The sequence below is a fragment of the Pelodiscus sinensis genome, chromosome 22 (genome assembly GCF_049634645.1).
Source record: "Pelodiscus sinensis isolate JC-2024 chromosome 22, ASM4963464v1, whole genome shotgun sequence".
Lineage (NCBI taxonomy): Eukaryota > Metazoa > Chordata > Testudines > Trionychidae > Pelodiscus > Pelodiscus sinensis.
This window is the reverse complement of record NC_134732.1, coordinates 507,501-529,248: the sequence shown is the minus strand read 5'-3', so window position 1 is coordinate 529,248 and position 21,748 is coordinate 507,501. Positions and strand designations below refer to the sequence as shown.

Here is a 21,748-nt window from a genome sequence, read left to right as displayed (position 1 = left end):
GCTTGGGACCAAGTGTGGAATGAGGAGTAGTGATGTGCCCACCTCTGCCCTTGTGTAGGAGACAGGCATCTCTGGGCTCTCCACACGGCCCTCGCCCTCAGGCCAGGCAGAGCTCTTGCTGTCAGGCTGCTCCATAATAGAGGTGTTAAATATCGGTTAATTGAATAGTCGAGTAACCTCATGAATTCCCATCGGTTACTCGGCTATTCTACAGTCCCCGGGGGCAGGCAGCCAATGCAATCTGGCCCCACTCCTGAGGAGCCCCTGCCACTCCGAACTGCTGCCTCTGATACAGCGGCAGCAGCACAGGTTGCCAAGTGGAGCTGGTCCTCAAGGGGAGCCAGTTTAAAAAACAGTTCCCCTTGCAGACTGGCTGCCTGTCACCCCTCGCTGCTGCCTCTGATACAAGGGTAGCAGCAGCCCCTGTCTGGAGGTGGGTAGGGGGACGGGTCCTGAGCTCCTAGTCCCAGTGGGAGCTGGAACTGAGCCGGGCTGCCTGCTCTCCTACCTCCTAATACATTTTAAGTGTGTGTGTGTGTGTGTGTGTGTGTGTGTGTGTGTGTGTGTGTGTTCGTTCTCTAGCATTAACCTATAAGCTTTTGCTTATCATAAGAACGGCCACACTGGGTCAGACCAAAGGTGCCTCCAGCCCAGGGTCCTGTCTGCTGACAGTGGCCAAGACCAGGTGCCCTAGAGGGAGGGATCACAACAGGCAATCCTCCCGTGATGCCTCCCGTCACCCACCTCCAGAGAAACAGAGGCTGGGGGCGCCATTCCTGCCCATCCTGACCAATAGCCACTGATGGACCCAACCTCGGTTAATGGACTCCACCATTACACCCCTTCTCTGCAGCCTGTCAGCAAGGAGCCAGCCTGCAGCTGCGCTGGGTCAGTGGATAACACCCGGGGGAGCTTTGCAAACCCAGGCCAGCAGCAGGCTCTAGAGGCACTGCCACGGAAGGGGGAGGTTTGGGGAGCCCCACTTGGTCAATAGTTGGAGTCTTCCTGCAGCAGGCCACCTGGCCACAGAGGTGTGCTTCCCTCCTCACGGGCCTTTTTGAGCCTCCAGCTGGTGCAGAAAGGGGCGTGATCATGGGGCCACCCTTCCTCAGCCACACTCCCTTGGGGCCTCTGGCTCCCCAGTGCACTTGGGGTGGACCTATTGAGAGCTCCCTTCTTCCTCTCTCTCCACCCCGGGAGATTCCCAGATTCTGGCTCTAAAACAATAATCGCATCAGCTTTGCTACTGCAGGGCATAAGCAGGGTCCTAGGGGAGGGTGTGCGGGGCTCACTGGCCAGCAAACCTGCAGGCACTCTCCTTCCTTGGCAAAGGGTTTGGCCACTGCCGGATCCCAGCCAGTCTGAGCTGCTCCAGCCATGTGGCAGGACTTTGCACGGAGGCAGGCAGGAGAATTGACGTGTCTGCGTTCAGGGCAAACAGCCATGTGGTGCTGGAAGGAAGTGGCTCATCAGAGAACGCAAAGCGTCTGCCACAATGTATGGGAAGTGAGTTCTCTGAAGAGTTCTCGTCCCCGATTGCATGGCCGTTTCTGAGGCTTTCTGCTTTGCCCGCTGTAGCAGGCTTTGCTTGAGGTGCAGCTTCAGAGAGCGGAAGGCAGAGGCCTTTCACGGTCTGAGTCATTGGCGGGCTCGGATGTAGGGCCTCCTTTCTAGGAGGGCCTGGCTGTCCCACCTGGGGATAGCTTTGCCGCGGCCCGGCCAGGGGTCGCTCTGCCCTGGCCCGGCCGGGGGTCGCTCTGCCCTGGCCCAGCCGGGGGTCGCTCTGACGAGGCCCGGCCGGGGGTCGCTCTGCCCTGGCCCGGCCGGGGGTCGCTCTGCCCTGGCCCAGCCGGGGGTCGCTCTGCCGCGGCCTGGCTGTGAATTGGGGGCAGATGCCTAGGCTGTGACCGTATAATTGTCCCACTTTCCTCTCTGATTTTTCCATTGGGGGGAAGGGAAGCCACCAACCCTCCCCCCCAGCAGTCACCTCTCTACCACCCCCGGCTCGTGCTCCACACAAAGCTGAGTGACTGGGACGGGGCCAGGGCTGGAGGCCCTGCCCAGCACGAGGGGTAGGGGTGCTCGGTGCTTTGTGGAAAGCAGGCCCTTGTCCGATGGTTTGTCACTGGAGGAGCATAGGCCCTTGTGTCTGACCAGAGCAGAGATTTGCACAGCAGCAGGGCCCATTCCGAACGCTCGTTACCTCAGCGAGCTTTTCAGGTCTGTGCCTATTCATGCAAACAGGGCAAGCCAGTGAAAGAGCTTCCGAGCTCTATCTCAGGCCCTGGGGGCCTGCTGACATTCACAGGCAGGCTCAGCCTCTGGGGCTCTGTGGCAGCACCAGGGGCCGAGGGGAGCAGCCACCCCGGGTGCAGAGCAGGTGGCTGTTCTCCAGTACTGAGCTGCGCTGGAGCTGCCTAACCAGGGCTCATTTCTTGGTGGGGTTCTTCGAGAGTGCTGCTGGATTTGCCATGTGAACATACGGGCTCTTAATGAATGGGCCTTATCGGGGGCCTGTCCTGGGCGTCTCAACAAGCGCTGTTCTTTAGGGGAGCGGTGCACAGGAAAGCTGGAGACCTGGCCCCAGAGCTCAAGCTATAAAGTGGCTCTGCCGAGAGCACGTCAGAAGCTGGAAGTGACTTGCTGGGGCGGAGACCCCCCCCCGCAGACCTACACAGACCTCTTCTCTTTGGACTGGCCGGTCTCTGGGGAAGCCCAGACAGGTCCCTTGAGTTGCACTGTGAGATAGGCCAAGAGCCGGGGTGAAAGCATCTGAAATTCTTCCAGGCACTGTCCTGTCGCAACCCGGGGCCCTGCCAGCTCTTCAATAGCTCCTGCTGACTTTTACCGCAGCTCAGCCAGCTCTTGCTGGAGCTGTGCAACAGGCGCACCCGCTTCCTTTCACCTCCGCCAAGAGCAATGGTCCCTGGTAGCTGGGCGCTTGAGAGATTCCAGTGCAGCCCAGCTGATTAGCAGAACACCCACAGCTAGGGCTTGTTTGTTTGTACTGCTGGTGCACATTTGTGCATGCCTTGGTGCACAGAACAAAATGCATTCTGCACATGGATGGAAAAGATTAGAGCAGTGTCACCAACCAGTCGATCGGGATCCACACGTAGATCTTGGAGCCCCTGACAGGTGACCCTGACTGGTTTGGCCAAGAGGCTGTCAAGTGCCAGCACTTCAGCTGCCCCTCCCCCCACTGCTGTGCATCTCCTGGCCTTTTTAGAGCCCCCCCCCCGGAAACCTCCCACTTGCTGTGCAGAGCAGGGAAGTGAAAGGAGGGCCCCCCCCTTCCACCCTGTATTCTGTCTCCAGAGACCAGACAGGTGGGGCACAGCAGGGCTTGAGATAGAGGGAGTTTGCTGGCTGCTCTAGAGAATGTTGCAGGGCCAGGGCCAGCCTGTCTTAGCCCCCGGCACCACCACCCAGGAGCCACGTGGGGTAAGCGGTGCCCAGCTAGAGCCAGCTCTGAACCCCAGCCCGTCATAAACCCCTCCTGCATCCCAAACCCCTGCCTTAGCCCTGAGCCCTCCCTTACAGAGCCTGTACCCTAAACCCCTTCCTGCACGCCAACCCTCTGCCCCAGGCTCAGCTCAGAGCTTCTCTCACACTCTAAATCCGCTGGCCCAAGACCAGAGCCTGCACCCCAACCCTCTGCCCCTGCCTGGTGTAAGGGAGAGAGGATGCGGGGAAGGCAGGGAGGGAAGACGGAGTGAGCAGGGGCGGGGCCTCAGAGAAGGGGCATAAAGAAGGCGGGGCAGGGGATTTGGGTCGAGGTAGATCCCAGATTGCACTTAAATTCAAAAAGTGATCTTGTGCTTAAAAAGGTTGGAGATCGCTGGATTAGAGGGACCAGTGGCCAAGCATCTGGCCAGCTGGCTCAGGAGGCACAGGCAGCATGTTACTGCAGGCCTGGCTGATCGCTGTCACTGATACTGGACTGGGGACGCAGTTTCAATGGGGGGGGCGTCCACCCAGCCACGTAACCAGCGTGAGCAGGAGGAGCTGGGGCGGGGCACTGCTTTTACCCAGGATCTCGTAACTCTCTTGAGGTTTCCCTATTGCCCTCTGTTACAGGCGAGATGGGCCAGGGAATGTGTGCTACCCTCGTGCTGTCACAGCCTCACTCGTGTGTGCTTGCCTCTGTTTCTCTGGCTGTAAATGCTGGTGATGCTGACAGGCCTCAGAGGGCCGTTGTGAAGCTGAGCTCACTGGTTTGCAATGTGCCGTGAGATGGCTGGACAGAAGATGCTATGTCTAATCTCCCTCTCTCCCTTTGCCAGCTGTGTAATTGCGACAAGTACCTGAAGATCTCCAAAGAGCAAATGAGGCGGCTGATGCAGCGTGGAGGGCTCTTAACAGACGAAGATGCTGCAGGTAACAAAGCGAGCACCTAACCAGTTATACCACCCAGCCCAGGGTTTGCAGGGGCTGCCCAGGGACCGAGCCCTAATTTGTAACATCTTGGCATCCTGAGGTGCTGCAGGCCAGGGCCCTGGGTGGTTAAAGCACTGTAGCTCCATCAGCCGCTGGCTCTGATATCAGTCCACACCAGCTGAGAACCCGGCCCTGATGACCGAGGGAGGAGAGTTGTGTTTAATGCTGACATTTCATAGCAGCTTTGCATGCGCGAGTTGTTGGCCATTTAACTGCAGCGCTGAGACAAGTTGCAAGGATTTAGACTCCTGCACCAGCAGTGGCACGGATGCTGCGGTGCAGAGGTGCAGTAGGGGAAGTTGCGATTCCTCGGCCGTCTCCGGACCCCGGCGATTCCCGCTGCTGGATAGCATGCCAAGAGTGGCGGGAGGCGCTCCGAAGGCAGGATTATTTGTGTGGCCTTTTTCATTAAAGCATCATGTTCAGATTCTTTTTCTGCAACTGCAGCTCCATAAAATATCAACATTGCAGCAAGAACTGCAGCTGGGCACCCTCCCCGCTCCAAGCCAATGGAATGGGGGACTGGCTCTGCTTTTGGAAGAACCTCACCATGGACTATACACCACGAAACATCGCAGGCTGCACCTTGTGGTGCAGAGTGTAAAACGTTCCCAGATCGGCCTGTCCCCTCCCACCCCACAGTGTGCAGGGGCCAGGGAATCAGGCTCAGACAGAAAAGTGCTTTGCAGACTTGGCGTAGGTTTGACAAGGCCTTGATAGGCAATCCCCTGCTGAGCCTCCCGGCCCTGATAAGCAAAACTCCCAGCCCCCAAGCACAGCTAGCATGGTCCCGCCTTTGCACTGCCACTTAGAAGCCAGCCTCGTGGGCAGTGTGTTGCGTGGCGTGGGCTGGTTTGAGTGCTGGGTGCGGGGACTCCTCACAGGTGCACTGGTTACCGTCTAAGGACTTTCCCACCAAACTCTGCAAACTTTGCAGCCACAGGCTGCGAAGTGGCTTCAGCGCCTCAGTACAGTGTGTCTCCGCTGCTCCTAAACTGGGTCAGATTGCAGCTGGGGTTACAGTCTGCCTTGCTAGTGCTGCGCTTCCAGACACGGCAAGGAGGTTTCTTCATTTCCTCTCCTGTCGGCTCTGGCTGCAGCAGCCAGTTGTGGCAGCATTTCAGTGACTGACTGAAGCAGTTTGCACGGAGGGGCAGGGAGGTACAGTGGGCAGTGCACTGCCACGGGAGCAGGGAGAGCAGAGTCCGTTGCTGCATGTGCCTCTGGCCTGCAGCACAGCCTTGCCTCGGTTTCCTTATGTCTGCTGCGTGTGGGCAGTGATCCCTCCTGTACTTTGGAAACCCCTGGCACTCTGTCCATGCACCGGCTTTGCTGTGGAGGAGGTGCAGGGCCCTTTGGGCGGAGACGTGGCTGCCATTCCCTGCACTCCGCCTGGCTGGCGGCATGGTCCTCTCACAGCTTTCCCTGCTGAGAGCTGTTCCTGTCCCACCCCAGCCCGAGACAGGCCCAGCCTGTTCAGCCAGTCCCCAGAGCCTGGCAGGCAAACAGAAATGCTTTGGGTTCTATTCAGCGGGGCACAGAGCCCTCAGAGCGGAGGGAGTGCGCTATGACTGGAGGGTCTGACGTGAGGCTTACTCCATCCCCCAGGTCCTACCCTCTCCCCCTTTCAGGGACTCCCAGCCACCACTGTGTCCCCTCCCCCACACCTGCCACCACTGTGCCCCCATTCCCTCTCCCCTCATGCCTGGGCCCCCCACTCCTCCCTCTGCCAGAGGCTCAGTGTGTCTCCCCAGTGCCAGGGACTCTGTGTCCCCCCCACATTCGCCCCATAGCGTGACCCCCCCTTCCAGTCTTATTTTATGTCTTTCCGTTTGGGAGAGCCGCCGTTCCTCCCCTCTGGTTTTAGCAGTCGAAAGGTTCTGACCACTGGTCCCTAGAGCCAGTGGCTGGGGAGTCTGTAGCGTGGGGGTGCCGAGAGCCACTGAACCAAGCTGTAATCCTGCGTCTGACGGAACCACCGGGGTGCGGCAGCCCCCCACTCACCTGTGCCTAGAACATTCCTGACGCTTTGGAGATGACCAGAGGCAGCGTCCAGGCTATCGCCTCACGGCCAGGCAGGCAGGGAAAGGCCAGGACCCGGCTTTGTTCAACCAACAATCCAGATCCCAACAGGCTGAGCCATTCCAGGGGAACACTGGTTCATGGCCCTTAGGAGCAGCGTGCGGCATTCGCTCTGTGCGCGGTCCGGAGGCAGTGCTCTTTGGCTGTGAGGTGGCCAGAGGGTGCTGGCAAGGCAGCACAAAGCAGCCACTTGACCCAGAGCATCCAGCAGTGCGTGCAAGGGGAATGATCTCCACGGTAACCAATGCATCTCCTCCAGTCTCTGAGCTCGGCTGGGTATTCTCTGCAGAGGGTTTCAAGTGTCCCTTTTCCTGGTTGGTGGGAGGATAGTGCTGATTGTCGGGGGGCTGAACAGCGAGGGTGCGTCTAGACTGCGTGGCTCCGGCGACGGAGCCATGAAACTAGCTGGCCCGCCATAGTCAGTGAAGCGGGGATTTAAATAATCCCCGCGTCATTATAATAAAAAACGGCCGCTGCGCTGTGCTGACAATCAGCTGCTGCAGCCCAGCGCGGCAGTCTACACACGGATCGGTCGACAGGAAGCCTTTGTCGACCGCTCCCTTGTGCCTGGTGGAAGGAGGGTTACAGGAGCCAAGTAGTCTAGACATACCCTGAGAGAACGGACTGTGGGGCCAAAACGCTGCCTGTGCAAGTCACATTGATGGAGCCTGTGCCAGAGGAAATGCAATGTAACTAAAGTCTGCAGCAAGCACGGTGTTGGCTCTCAGCGCCCAGATGGGCCTGAAGCTGCAAAGGGCCAGCGGCTGAGGCTGAGCACTTTGGGGGAGGCCCAGACGGTGAATGCCTAGAACCACTTGGCATTGCCATGTTGGAAACATCCCTAGTAAGTTACTTTCTGGCTTGTTCTGTTGACTGGTTTCCATCCCTTTTCATGGCTGGGCTTATATGTTACTACCACGAGTAGTCCATGAAGAACAGTTGTTATTAGGAAAGGGCTAGAAAATAAGACCCAGAATATCTTCCTGCCCCTGTATAAAACTATGGGACGCCCACATCTGGAATACTGTGTACAGATGTGGTCTCCTCACCTCAAAAAAGATATTTTGGCCTTGGAAAGGGTTCAGAAAAGGGCAACTAAAATGATTAGGGGTTTGGAACAGGTCCCATATGAGGAGAGGCTAAAGCGACTGGGACTTTTCAGTTTAGAAAAGAGGAGACTGAGGGGGGATATGATAGAGGTCTATAAAATCATGAGTGATGTGGAGAGGGCCGATAAAGAAAAGTTATTTATTAGTTCCCATAATAGAAGAACTAGAGGACACCAAATGAAATTAATGGGTAGCAGGTTTAAAACTAATAAAAGAAAGTTCTTCTTCACACAGCGTGTAGTCAACCTGTGGAACTCCTTGCCAGAGGAGGCTGTGAAGGCTAGGACTATAATAGAGTTTAAAGAGAAGCTAGATAATTTCATGGAGGTTAGGTTCATAAAAGGCTATTAGCCAGGGGATAAAATGGTGTCCTTGGCCTCTGTCTGTCAGAGGCTGGAGAGGGATGGCAGGAGACAAATCGCTTGATCATTGTCTTCGGTCCACCCTCTCTGGGGCACCTCGTGCTGGCCACTGTCGGCAGACAGGATACTGGGCTAGATGGACCTTTGGTCTGACCCTGTACGGCCGTTCTTATGTAACAGCTCATTTGAAATTTTACCTAGAGCTCTGGACAGGGTTTGGGCACATTTTCCAGCCCAGTCTGTTTAGGGCTCATCCAGGTCTGCCAGAAATTGCTCACAGTTCCAGACAGATCTGCCTCGATGGAATTCCCAGCGTGGGATCCCCGCAGCTCTCCCAGGGCGGTTTATGCACCCCGGAGAAAGGGGAAGCAAGCAAGTCAGTGTTGTGTTTGTGGGCCAGTGTCACAGGCCCCTGAAGCAGGACTTCCCTGAGCTTTAGGCTGCACCCTCACCCCATCACCAAGAACCCTTAAAACGGCATTGGGGAGCTTCTGCTGCAAACACAATTTGCAAAACAAGACTGAAATAATAAGATACAAATAAATTATCTGGGCGTGTCACATGGTCCTGAACAGGGGAACTTAGCACAGGCAACACGTCCAGAGCTAGGACACCACCTTTCCAGGGACACTCCAGCACAGCACCAGCCTTGTTTGAACCCCAGCATGGCACCTGGAGACCAGCCCATAGGTCCCTCTGACCAGCCCAGGGCTCATCAAAGATATGGCAAGCCTCCACCCAGGGTAATGTGCCATCCCTGCCCTTGATCTCTCGGTAGGGCTGTGACAGGAGAAATCAGGCAATGTGAGAACCAGACACAGGGCACTGCAGGTTTTGCTGAGGTTTGCAGACATGCCTGGCGGTGCCCCCTTTGTGCACTCTGATACATTCATGTCTGACTCTTCGTTCTGGTAGCTTCACAACAAATCAGGAGCAGGCAGCTTTGCTCTGCCTCCCAGCAGCCTTTGATATTCTTCTGCCTTTCAGAAGCAGGGTCCAGCTCCACCGGGAGCTATGACCTTCATACGGGCTCCGAGGGGGAAATTCCAGGCCCTGTGTTATACAGTGGGTCTGACTTCATGATAAACGTGGCCTTCAAGTGCAGGAGTCCGGTCTCCTGACTGCACCTACCATTTCCCTGTGTAGTCTGAGGCTCTTCTGTCATTCCAAGCTAGAGACCGGTGGAGGATCCAAGATCTCAGGCTAGGAGATGGGAGGAGGGGGGCTGCCCTGCTCCTGATCACAAACCTGTGCACAATAGCAGAGCCATGCTCCGGGCACTCGGGGAGGGGTGCGGTGCTCATGTTGGAGGTCAGGCTCACAGCTGTTTCCTGGCATGCAGAGTGGGGATCAGCTCATGACAGCTCAGGTGCAGTGTTTCCAACCTGCATTACCGTCTCTATCCAGTGACTTAGCCAGAGGCCTGGGATCGGGAACCAGCTGCAGATTCCAGCTCTGCTGCTGGCTATGTGTAGGTAAATCACTTGGGCTACGGCTACACTGCAGTGCTGTTTCGGGTACCAGTATCCCAAAATAGCTATCCCATGTCTTCACAGCAAGCCTGTTACTTTGGGCTCGCTATTCTGACGTCCCTGTAAACCTCATTCCACGAGGCGTACAGATAGTTCGGATTAGAAGCCTAATCCGAACTATCTAGTCTGTGCCGCGTGTAGCCGGCTTTTAAAAATGGCGGCGCCGGCTTTATGCTAATGAAGCCCGGGAAATTCAAATCCCGGGCTTCATTAGCAAGTTCGGTATGCATACATTACCCCGCTAGTTCGAACTAGGGGGGTAGTGTAGACATACCCATAGAGAGCTGCAGCTCTCCCTGCGGCCCAGGGAAGAGGGATGACTTAACTGCCGTGGCAGGCTCCTGCTGCCCTCGGAGCTACCTTGCAGCTACTGCCCTGATGGGCCCTAGAGAGAAGGGGAGCCTCGTTCTGGGGGCTGAGTTTGCAGGGGGAGGAGGGGGCAGCAGAACATGGCCCTTCCCCGCCCCCCCTGACGGTGAGCCCAGCAGGACGTGGAAGCTCATGCTAAGGCTCTTGCCCTGGATTCACAACAGATTCATCCGCTCGGCCTTTGCTGCCGCTGGCTTCCCAGTCGCTCCTGGTCAGGACCCACAATCTGGATGTCCTTGCCGTCCTGCCCGGGGCTGTTTCCCCACCGCTCCTGTGTGCTGCGCCCTGGCTCCATCGGCCGAAAGGTCGTTCCCGCAGGAATGGCTGAGACGGCAGGGCAAGCAGCAGAGCGGGGCAGAGGAGGGGAGGGGAGGCCTGGCAGCACCAGCAGAACTCCCGGCAGCCCTGGCCGGAATAGCAGCGCTTGGCAGGGGCTGGGCGCTGGCAGGGGTTAGGGTTCGGCTGTGCTCAGCGGCACCAGCAGAACTCCCGGCGGCCCTGGCCGGAATAGCAGCGCTTGGCAGGGGCCGGGCGCTGGCAGAGGTTAGGGTTCGGCTGTGCTCAGCGGCACCAGCAGAACTCCCGGCGGCCCTGGCCGGAATAGCAGCGCTTGGCAGGGGCCGGGCGCTGGCAGGGGTTAGGGTTCGGCTGTGCTCAGCGGCACCAGCAGAACTCCCGGCGGCCCTGGCCGGAATAGCAGCGCTTGGCAGGGGCCGGGCGCTGGCAGAGGTTAGGGTTCGGCTGTGCTCAGCGGCACCAGCAGAACTCCCGGCGGCCCTGGCCGGAATAGCAGCGCTTGGCAGGGGCTGGGTGCTGGCAGAGGTTAGGGTTCGGCTGTGCTCAGCAGCACCAGCAGAACTCCCGGCGGCCCTGGCCGGAATAGCGGGGGGCTGTGTGGCTGAGAGTGGGGCAGTAGGATGCTGGTGAGCCCTAGAGGCGCCCTTGGGGTGGGGCAGGGTGCCCTGGTTTGTGTCCTGCCGGCAGCAGGGGAGAAGGGAATGGCAAGGGAGCATGAGTTCTCCCTGACTGGGACCCTGGACACCTGTTCTCAGCTCATTTCCCACTCCCTGGCTGCAGCAGTGACTCAGGATTCCTCTCCCTTCCTCCCCCCTTCAGTGCACGGCTGCTAATTACAGCGTGAGAATTTTCTCAGCCCGGCTCTGCTGTGTGGCCTGGGAAGGGGAGGAAGCAGCCGAAGAGGGAGAGCTTTGCAGCTACAATTGTTCTGTGCTGAGGTGTAAGCCCCAAGACTCCCCGGGAAGAGCTGGGGTCTTTCTACACCCCTCCTTTTCCCCCACAGTCTCATACCCCACCTGTGCCTGACGTCCGTACCGCTCGGGTACCCTGCCTGCTCCTGGGCGGCAGGGCGGAGGTGAGGGCAGGCCCATCAGCCTCTTAGAGCCAGCAGTTAGTTCACCTGGAAGCGGGGATGGAGCTTTCAGATATGGCGGGCGGGAGGTCTCCTGGCTGCAGAACCTCTTGCCCTCCCCTTGCATGCGCCTTTGGCTCGCTCCACCACGAGGCTCGGGACCTAGCCCTGGAATGCCCTTGTGAACGTCGTCCCAACCCTATAGCCGTGTGAGCACAGACGTGCAGTCATCCAGCGGGCTGAGGTTAGTGATTCCAAGGGGCAGTGCTCAGGGATCTCCACGTTGCTCTTTTTACCCTCCGATTGCACACGTAGGTGAGCACGGTTTCCCCGCTTTGTACATGGGGATACTGAGGCACGGCCTGGCACTATAGCTTCTGTGAGTGAATGGCAGGGCCAAGAGTCAAAGCCAGAAGTCCTGATTCCCACTCCCAGGGTGCTACAGATCTTTCAGAAAAACAGCCAATCTTGATACAAAGATTAGCCCAGGCTGCTCCAGAGAGATGAACGTTTAGTGCGAGGCTGCTGTGTGCGCTGCAAAGAACAGCCCCGTAGCCATAATGTTATTTGTCACAGCCTCACCCAGGCGCCCCCTTTGTTCCCCATGTTTGTACAGCACCGAGCTAGTACAGGCCTCTCGGCATTCCCGCAGTGACAACCGGCAGGAATGGCAGTGATGGGTTCAGTCAGCCACAGAGCCTGCAGAGAGTGGGAGGATACAGATGGGAAGTGCCCTGCCAAGGTCACAGGGCAGAGCTGGCGACTGTCTCAGAGCTAGCTGGTCATGAGCAATGTCTGTCCCGTCCCCCCTGCCCGGGTGGGGCAGGAGCCGGGCAGGCATCTCCTGGCATCCGGTACAATGGGGGTGCCCAGAGAATAAGCAAGAGCCGACTATGCCCTTTGCCCATGCGAGAGCGAACCACTGTCCTCCGTTGGGGGCTCAGAGCACCAGGCAGGGCCTCCGGAGAGCTGTGGACACGGCAGCGACTCCAGCCAGGGCCCCTTTCCCTTCCATGAGCAGAGGGAGGAGACGCTTGGGCTGCTTTGTGCATTTTTATCTTATTGCTTTGCATCGGCGGGCAGAGGAGGGCACAGGTCTGAGCTCCCAGCCACCGTCCTGCTCAGCTCCAAGAAAGCCCCAAGAACTTGGCCTCTCCTAAGTGGCTGGTTGCACAATCCTGAGTCCTTTGTCCTTTGCTTATCACCCTTATCAGGCAGGAAAAGATAATCAGGCATCTTCAGTTCCCTGCAGCCCTGTGTGTTTCTCAAGCTTGTAATTTCTCTTATCAGGAGCCATCTCTCCCCAAGGGAAGGTTTCCCACGGACCTTTGTCCCCCAAGAATGTTCCCAGGAGTTGGGCAGAGTCTTTATGACAAGGGCTTTTCCCAGGACACCTCGCTCTTGGTCGCCCGCGTACAGGGGAGCTGGGGAGTGTGAGGCGCTCGCAGTCGCCTGGCAGGACTGTGGAGCTCAGGGCATGGCAGGCGGTTATCATTCCTCAGGGCTCACGCTTCCAAAGGGACCTGCTGCTGCCCTGCCAGTACAGCTCCAAGCACTCCGGCCTCACGGGAGGACTGCAGGCTGTCTGCCTCAGGGGGCCTGTGCCCCTTGTTGGGGTGGTGGTAGCATCCCTGCACCCTAAGCGAGACCAGGTTAATGTGGGTCCGAGTTGGGACCCACACGACATATGGGGAGTATTTTAAAGCACAGTTTCTAACATTGTTTGGCGCAAGAAAACATTCAAGGCTGGGGGTTCCACATGCCATGGGGTATGTCTACACTGCCACCCTAGTTCGAACTAGGGTGGTTAATGTAGTCAATCGAAGTTGCAAATGAAGCTCGGGATTTAAATATCCCTGGCTTCATTTGCATCTTGCCGGGCGCCGCCATTTTTAAATCCCCGCTAGTTTGGACTCCGTGCCCGCGGCTACACGCGGCACGGAGTAGGTAGTTCGAACGAGGTGTAACGGTAGTTCGAATTAGAAAGCCTAATTCGAACTACCTACTCCGTGCTGCGTGTAGCCGGGGGCACGGAGTGCAAACTAGCGGGGATTTAAAAATGGCGGCGCCCGGCAAGATGCAAATGAAGCCAGGGATATTTAAATCCCGAGCTTCATTTGCAACTTCGATTGACTACATTAACCACCCTAGTTCGAACGAGGGTGGTAGTGTAGACATACCCTAAGTGATGGAGGAGCAAAGTCCCATGAAGAAATGCCATCCTTCCCCTGCTCCTGGTCTATTGCTCACCCCCAGGTCCTAGGAGTTCCCGGACCCAGTGTCCCGGGGGTCCTGCTGACGGGGGGGGGGCCTGGCTCTGCAGAGTGCCCTGACACTGGGGAGACAGTCAGCTCGTGCCTGCCAGTGGCCTCCCTAGCACAAGTGGGTAGAACATGCCACGGTGGCATTTCTGCAGGGAGAATTCCCTGCCTCTGACCCCCTGCCAGGCCTCTTTCTCCCAAACGAATCCCCCAGGCGGGGCCAGCCGCCAGCCTGCTCCTTGTTGGCAAAGAGCTTGGATGGTAGTCGGGCTGGGATCTGGTCCTAGCTCTGACACTGACTTGTTGTGTTCCTTTGCCAAGTCACTTCACCTCCCAGGGCCTGGCTGCCTTGTCTGTAAAGTGGAGTTAATCTCTCTGGGTACGTCTACACTAGCCCCCTAGATCGAGCACCATTTTAGAAACTGACTAGCCCGAAGTAACTGCCCGCGTCCACACGTGGCAGTGAAAGGGATTCCGGAATAAAGCCCCTAAGTCAAAGTAGCTGGTAAACCTCATTGCAGGAGGAATACCAGCTAATTCGAGTGAGGGCTTTATTTCGGAATCCCGTTTCATTGCTGCGTGTAGACGCGGGCACTTACTTCGGGCTAGTCAGTTTCTAAAATGGTGACCAGCCGGGAACATGCTAATGAAGCGTGTGGTATTTAAATCGCGCGCTTCATTTGCAATTTCGGTTGCCCTCATTAGCCTCCCTAGATCGATCTAGGGGCTAGTGTAGACGTACCCTCTCTCTACAATTGGCACCAGCCTTGTTTCCCCTGTCTGGGGGTGGGGAGGGCACATTTCCCAAGAATGAACCTGTTCAATAACAATACAGAAAACACCTTGATTTGTCTCCTTGGCCTCAGAACTGCCTGGGCATTGGCTGCCCTCCCAAGGTGTGGACACGTCCCTCTCTCCAGCGCCCCGTTCCTCCTCCTGGAGACTCCCGGCAGCGGTGGGTTTGCCCCATTTCACCCCAAGTAGCACAGGACAGAGCTAAAGGAAGGCCCTGGAATAGTGGTGGAAGTTGGGGCCCAGCCCTGCCAGTTCCTTTGTGCTCCAGTATCAGAACCACTCCGGCAGCTTGGCTAATCCGGATCCCAGCTGCCTTCATGCCAGTGCCCCCTCCCAACCATACTTACTGCTGCTGCTACCTGGCAGAGCAGCTGCTGTGGCGGCATTCGGGCCTGGAACCCAGGCAAGCCGCAGCCCTGGCAGAGGTAGCTGGGAGGAGACTAGCAAAAGAGTGGAGGAAAATGAGGATTTCTGGTCTTTTGTCATGGGCATCAACAGGCCATTGCTTGGCTTGTCCAGTTTCCTAGACTGACCCTGCCCTGCTGGGTTGGGCAGCAGATGGTTGGGTGCTGTGCAGACGTGGTAGCAGACGCCAGTGGGCGCGCATGAAGGAGTCGGATGAAGCCCAAGAGCGTCTCAGAAGGTAACCTATGTCCCAAGGGGGGAGTCTCTTGCCAGGCACACACTGTGGGGAAGGGCGTGCATACTGTGAAGCACCGTGCAAGCCTGGGAGATTGAGCTCTGCAGCGTGGCTAAATGCAGACAAGCCCTTAGGTGTTTCACAGAGGGAGATGCGTTCTGCCCATCAAGCCCTTGTTGGCTATAAATAGCGCACAGACTAAAATGGCAGCAATCCCTTGGCCCCAAGGCTGAGGGCTCTGTCATCCCAGAGTGACCCTGGGGAAATGGCCTTTTTAATGGAAACCTGGTTTAGAATGGGCTTATTGGCTCCCAAGGGCTGTTTCTAAGGGTCTGTCTACACTACCCCTCGTTCGAACTAGGGTGGTTAATGTGGGCAACTGAAGTTGCAAATGAAGCCCGGGATTTGAATTTCCCGGCTTCATTTGCATCTTGCCGGGCGGCGCCATTTTTAAATCCCCGCTAGTTCGGACTCCGTGCCCGCGGCTCCACGCGGCACAGACTAGGTAGTTCGGATTAGGCTTCCTATTCCGAACTACCGTTACTCCTCGCGGAACAGGCTTCATTTGCAGCTCCAGTTGCCTACATTAACCTCCCTAGTCCGAACTAGCGGGGTAGTGTAGACAGACCCTAAGTGATTTGAGAGAGAACCAGATTCCTCACACTGTGACACTGGGAATCCAGGCACTGGCATTGCTGGTCACAGACAGATCCCTTGGAAATGCAGCTGTAATGACAACACTCTTGGCTTCCCTTGGGCTCCCATGCCCCCCCGCCCCGCCCACCAGCCATAGCTTGGTCCCAGTGAGGTGAGGATCTCAGTGCCAGCACTGTAGGGCACAGACATGTCTCAGTCGAATACACACCCAGTGCCACTGCCCTAGCCCAGCCCACCAGCTTGCAGCCTGGCCGGCGGTGCGCCAGCCGGGATGGACACAGCAGTGTGTGGGGGCCAAGGGGAGTGCAGAGCCACATGGGGCTCATCTCGGCTCTACGCTGCCTGTTTGAACCGTGAACGGTGCCCCGCGCGTGTGCGCCCGGGACCAGCCAGTGTGCCTTTGTTTCTGTGCACTCTGTATTCCAGGAGCCCCAGAATTCCCCTGTGGAGTCTCACTGTGTATTTTAGCATAGATAAGGCCCGGTATTTACCCAGCCTTAGGAAAGGAGGGAGAAAAATCCCTCCTTAAAGAATCTTCCCCTCTCCTCTCCTCTTCCAGCCCCTTGCAAATGAAGCCCATTCTCTCCAGCGCCACCCCGGAGATGACCTTTTTACAGGGACTTTTTTCTGAGATTGTTTGCTGAGTTGGCACCCTGCTTACTGGCTCCCAGTGGCCTTTTCAGACAGGCTGCCACAGGGACACAGGCATCTTCAAAAGCCTTTGAACCGAATTCCGGGGGGGGCTTTACAAGCTCCCATTGAAAAATTGTTACTTTGAAGTGATGTTGCATTTTCAACCCTTTGAAGCGAAACAATTAAGAGGAGGCCCAGCCGCTGGAAAGGCAAAACGCTGGGTGTCACAAGCCTTTTTCTCCTTCTCTTTGTGAGCATGACCCCCCATCCCTCTCCTGTCTCACCAGCCCCATCCCACGGGGGCAGGGGAGACCAGGGACTTCGGTGCGGGCGGGAGTTCTGTGACGTTCCTGTGGCTGACAGCTCCCAGGGCTGCCCATGGCTGATAGACAGAGGGGGAAATGCCAGGCATTCCTGGAACAGCACAAACGCTCCCCTACTCCCAGTGAAGCCCAGCTGAGGCAGTGCGGTACCTCTGAGAAGAAAACCACCGAAAGGGGGGATGGTATTTATCAGAGCTGCATGTGCATTTCCAAAGACAGTGGGGGGTGCTAGGAGAAGGCAAACCAGGGGGGTTGCCACAGTCCCACCGCTGGAGCTGGATGGCAGTTTTGGGCATTGAGCACGTTTGGAAATGTTCATCCCCAATGCCATTTTTGTGGGTTTTCATGTCAGCGAGACAGTCAGACTCCAATTCAGCTTGTTTTGTGGGGGGGCGGCTTTGAGTTCAGGCACCTGGCTGAAGAAAACAGGGATTCCCTCAGGTATCCCCAGTCCCGTATGATCACAGCTGCAGGCTCCAGGCTGTGCCTTGGCGCTCAGCATTGTTCTTGATGGTTGATAGAACATAAGAGCGGCCGCCCTGGGTCAGACCAATGGTCCGTCCAGCCCAGCATGGCCACAGCTGGGTCCTCGGAGGGAGTGAACAGACCAGGGGAATTCTTGAATGGCCCAGCCCCAGCTTCTGGCAGAGGCGTAGGAAACCCAGAGCATGCGGTTGTGTCCTGCCCTGCCTGGCTAATCACTGGACCTACCCTCCAGGAACAGATGTGATTCTCTTTGAGCCCGTTATAGGTCTGGCCTGCACAACGCCCCCTGCATGGAGTTCCACAGGCTGACTCTGCAGTGCATGAAGGAACAGCACTGCCTCTGGGTTGTTTGAAACCTGCTGCCTCTTGAGGTTACGTGACAGCACTTAGCCAAGGTGCAAGGCCCCGTTGTACAGGGCTCTACACAGACACAGAGCCCAGAGGGAGCTTATACCTAGACAGCAGGTGGGCAGAGAAAGGAGGGTTTCTCCAGGCTGCAGCTGTGAGCCCAGGAGAATTGCTTGTTCGGGGTCACAGTCTGTTTCCGAGTGGAAGCAGAGGAGTGAATGTGTAACAGTCAGTAATTAACCACTGGAACCACTGGCCAAGGTGCTGGTGGAGTCTCCCTCACTGGTAGTTAAACCAAGCCCAGAGGTTTGTCTACAGCTCTGCTGTGGGCACGTCAGCTTAGCCCTAGAGGATCACAGTGGTCCCTTGTGGCCTGGGAATCTGGGACCCATCCGCCCCTTGTCAACCAGGCCAAACAAACTGAAAAGCCGCTGCCTATGTTTGCCGATTTTAAAGCCAGCTGGGACCACTGTGATCGTCTAGCTGGAACCAGCCGGAGACCCTCCCTGCTCTGAGTGGAGCAGCGTGTGGTTCCCTGCCGGAGCCAAGCAGCTGGAGTGAAAGCTCCGTGGAGGGCAGAGGGTGTTGGGAACCTGCCATAGGCTGTGCCCCAGAATCTCCCTGCTTTTTGGTCAGGGTCTGTCGTCACATTTTGTTTCCTTTCTGGGCTGACGGTTTAGAAAAGAGCCCTTCTGGGATGCTGGAAAAGGCGTTTGCAGGCTTTCCCTTCGCCCCACCCAGCATGCTGGGTCCTGGTGGCGGGCAGGTTCACATGTAGCAGCTGTGTCCAGCGTGACTCTCGCTTGCTGAGCAGCCCTGCTTCTTTTCCGACTGGAGCCTTCTCCAGCACCTCCCGTGGGAGGATCTGCCTGGATTTCAGACGCTCATTTGTGAAGCCTCGGAATAGCCCTGCGGAATGGGGAGGGCAGGGACTCAGCCGCGTTTGACAGCGGGGGAACCTGAGAGCCAAAGGAAGAAGTGGCTTGCACAAGGTCAGCTGTATCAGAGGTAAACCAGGCACCAGGGCCCTTGGGTGCCCCTTTGTTTGGAGCACATGGCCCCTTCCTCTGGTCTGAGCGCAGTGCGCAGCCTCTTGGCAGAGTAAATGCAGATCCATGCACAGGCACTCGGCAATGTGTAGCAGTGCCCTGGCTGGAGCAGGGCCTGAGCCCGGGGGAGGGAGGGAAGGAGGCTGTTTTGCTCAGTGGCCCTTAACCTTTCCAGGCAGGATGTCTCAGTGCTGGGGGGCAGGCCGCTGAGAGCTCTGCCTGCCCTGGCCAGGGCTAACCAGCCTGAAGGAAGGGCTACCTCTGGCTCGGCTGCAGGGTAATTCCATTGCACTTCTGTGGGCCTCTGGGACGTTCCTGGCCACAGGGGACCTGGAAGAGGCAGGAGGAGGATTCCTCCTGTGGTCAAGACCTGCACAGGCCCTTTTGCAGCTTCTGGCGTAGGGTGTGCTGGGCTCAGCAGTCAGGAATCCCGCACTGATTGCCAGGTGATCCCCACAGCAGCACCGGCTGGCACGGTCAGCACTGGTGTTAAACCCTTCAGTAGAGGCATTTTCCTTTTCAACATGTTATACTGTAACAAGCCCAGTCCAGGGGCACTCTCTGTGCCCACCGTGCTGTCTTGGTTAGCACAGGGCCCTGCAGAGAAGGTCCGTCGCCCTGCACGGGAGGGGGAGCTCTCCGCAGGCCCCTTTCCCCAGGCTAGTTGTAAGCTAGCACTGGCCACAGGGGTGTTGGCGTCAGCTAGCAATCGGATCATAAGCCTGGGGACGTACGTGACTTTCTCCCCTGCTCTGAAGCCTGCCACCTGCAGCTCCCCTCGCCAGTTAGACTAGCTCTGTCCCGGTTGTACCTGCCTGTGCACTCAAGCCACTAGGGCCTGATGTCTCAAGTGGCTAGTCCATGGGGTGGTGACGTTGCTGCTGCTGCGAGCAGCGCTAGGTGCATCCATCCGCCCGAACAGACCTGCCCTTAGGCCAAGCTTCGGAGCTGCGCCGCCCTCGCCACAGGCACTCGGAAAGGCTTGCCGTCACCTTGGCCGCCTGCCCATGCGCCCGGGTCCTGGGGTGGCTGATGAATCTAGAGCAGAGGGCACATGGGGTGGGGTATGCACCAGGCCAGGTCATCTCACCTGCCACTCACCACTCAGGGGCTGTGTTCTCTCCTGTCTCCACAGGTTGCCTGTCAAAATCTGAAGAGAAACAAGAGACAAACCCAGCATCTGACACCTCAGAACCCTGCTCCCCGCCACCGATTTACAGCCCAGCCTGCCAGTGGCTGCAGGAGTCAGACCTCACTGTGGAGACGCTGACGCTGGCCAGCGGTGCCACTCTGCAGCTAGCGGCCGTCCCGCCTGGGGTGCTGGGCAACGCAGACCTGTCATGCTTCTACTGTTGCACCCAGTGCGGCAAAGTGTTCTGGGAGGGCTCGCACTTGGGGCGCGTGCTCGCTCAGTTCAAGGAGGCTTTGTGCACCGCAGGGGGAAGCCAAAGCTTCTACGAGCTGAGCTAATGGGGAGGATTCTGGAGCAGGGCTGCAGATACCGCCTGGCTCTTGATTCCCCGATGCTGCTGCGGCTTGCACAAGGGACAGGCCGGGACTGAGGCTCAGGCCTGGGAGTTGGGCTCCTTGGGGGGCCTGTGGGCTGAGGCCTGGGCAAAGAGCTGTAAGGGGCCATGCTGCCCACTGGCTTGACGTTGACTGGCCTCCACGGCACTCATTAAAGGAGAGATTCTGGGACCCATCCGTGTGGGGTGGCTGCTCATTGGCCACCCGCTCCCAGCTCTTTGGAAGGCTGTTCCGTGGCCTGGTACCCGCCGCGTGGGCCTTTGCTGTTCCGTGGCCAGGTACCCACCACGTGGACCTTTGCTGTTCCGTGGCCTGGTACCCGCCGCGCGGGCCTTTGCTGTTCCGTGGCCGGGTACCCACCGCGCGGGCCTTTGCTGTTCCGTGGCCTGGTACCCGCCGCGCGGGCCTTTGCTGTTCCGTGGCTGGGTACCCGCCGTGCGGGCCTTTGCTGTTCCGTGGCCTGGTACCCACCGCATGGGCCTTTGCTGTTCCGTGGCCAGGTACCCACCACATGGATCTTTGCTGTTCCGTGGCCTGGTACCCTCCGCGCGGGCCTTTGCTGTTCCGTGGCCTGGTACCCGCCGCGCGGGCCTTTGCTGTTCCGTGGCCGGGTACCCGCTGTGCGGGCCTTTGCTGTTCCGTGGCTGGGTACCCGCCGCGCGGGCCTTTGCTGTTCCGTGGCCGGGTACCTGCCGCGCAGGCCTTTGCTGTTCCGTGGCCTGGTACCCGCCGCGCGGGCCTTTGCTGTTCCGTGGCCTGGTACCTGCCGCACGGGCCTTTGCTGTTCCGTGGCCTGGTACCCGCCGCGCGGGCCTTTGCTGTTCCGTGGCCAGGTACCCGCCGCGCGGGCCTTTGCTGTTCCGTGGCCGGGTACCCGCCGCGCGGGCCTTTGCTGTTCCGTGGCCAGGTACCCACCACGCGGGCCTTTGCTGTTCCGTGGCCGGGTACCCGCCGCGCGGGCCTTTGCTGTTCCGTGGCCGGGTACCCACCGCGCGGGCCTTTGCTGTTCCGTGGCCGGGTACCCGCCGCGCGGGCCTTTGCTGTTCCGTGGCCTGGTACCCGCCGCGCGGGCCTTTGCTGTTCCGTGGCCGGGTACCCGCCGCGCAGGCCTTTGCTGTTCCGTGGCCGGGTACCCACCACGCGGGCCTTTGCTGTTCCGTGGCCAGGTACCCGCCGCGCAGGCCTTTGCTGTTCTGTGGCCAGGTACCCACCACGCGGGCCTTTGCTGTTCCGTGGCCGGGTACCCGCCGCGCGGGCCTTTGCTGTTCCGTGGCCGGGTACCCGCCGCGCAGGCCTTTGCTGTTCCGTGGCCGGGTACCCGCCGCGCAGGCCTTTGCTGTTCCGTGGCCGGGTACCCGCCACGGGGGCCTTTGCTGTTCCGTGGCCAGGTACCCGCCGCGCGGACCTTTGCTGTTCCGTGGCCGGGTACCCGCCGCGCGGGCCTTTGCTGTTCCGTTGCCACAGGAACAGGGTCAGTGACGAGTAACGACCCACCAGTTCTCACCCTGATGAAACGTTCACCCCTGACTAGGCTAGGAAACGACCCGTGGCCCCGCTCCGCCCAGCTCACACCCAGAGCCAGCTGTGGCCACACTGCCTGGCCTGGCTAAAACGGGGCTCTGGAGGAGACAGGTAAAGGCAGGGCTGGCAGCCACCAAGCCTCAGTCACATTCCACCCCCGGCCCTGCCCTGAGCTTCCCCTCCCCTGAGCTCGCCCTCCTCCAGCCCTGCCCTGAGCACTCCCGGGGGGGGGGGGGGGGGGGGGA

The 21,748-nt window shown here is 58.5% G+C and overlaps 1 protein-coding gene across 7 annotated transcripts in view; it reads left to right on the top strand.

Annotated features, from left to right (window-relative positions):
- The window catches only part of EXD3 (exonuclease 3'-5' domain containing 3), a 353,448-nt gene extending 333,295 nt beyond the window's left edge, over positions 1-20,153 (top strand). For 6 of the 7 annotated variants that reach the window (XM_014570610.3, XM_006117367.4, XM_025181796.2 and 3 more), the window contains 2 exons: positions 4,287-4,380; positions 19,591-20,153. In XM_014570610.3, the coding sequence (XP_014426096.2) occupies positions 4,287-4,380; positions 19,591-19,925 (429 nt within the window). In that variant the 3' untranslated portion in view covers positions 19,926-20,153. The remainder of the gene's footprint in view (positions 1-4,286; positions 4,381-19,590) is intronic. The other variant, XM_075905830.1, reaches the window with a different exon arrangement.
- Positions 20,154-21,748: the final 1,595 nt, after the last annotated feature.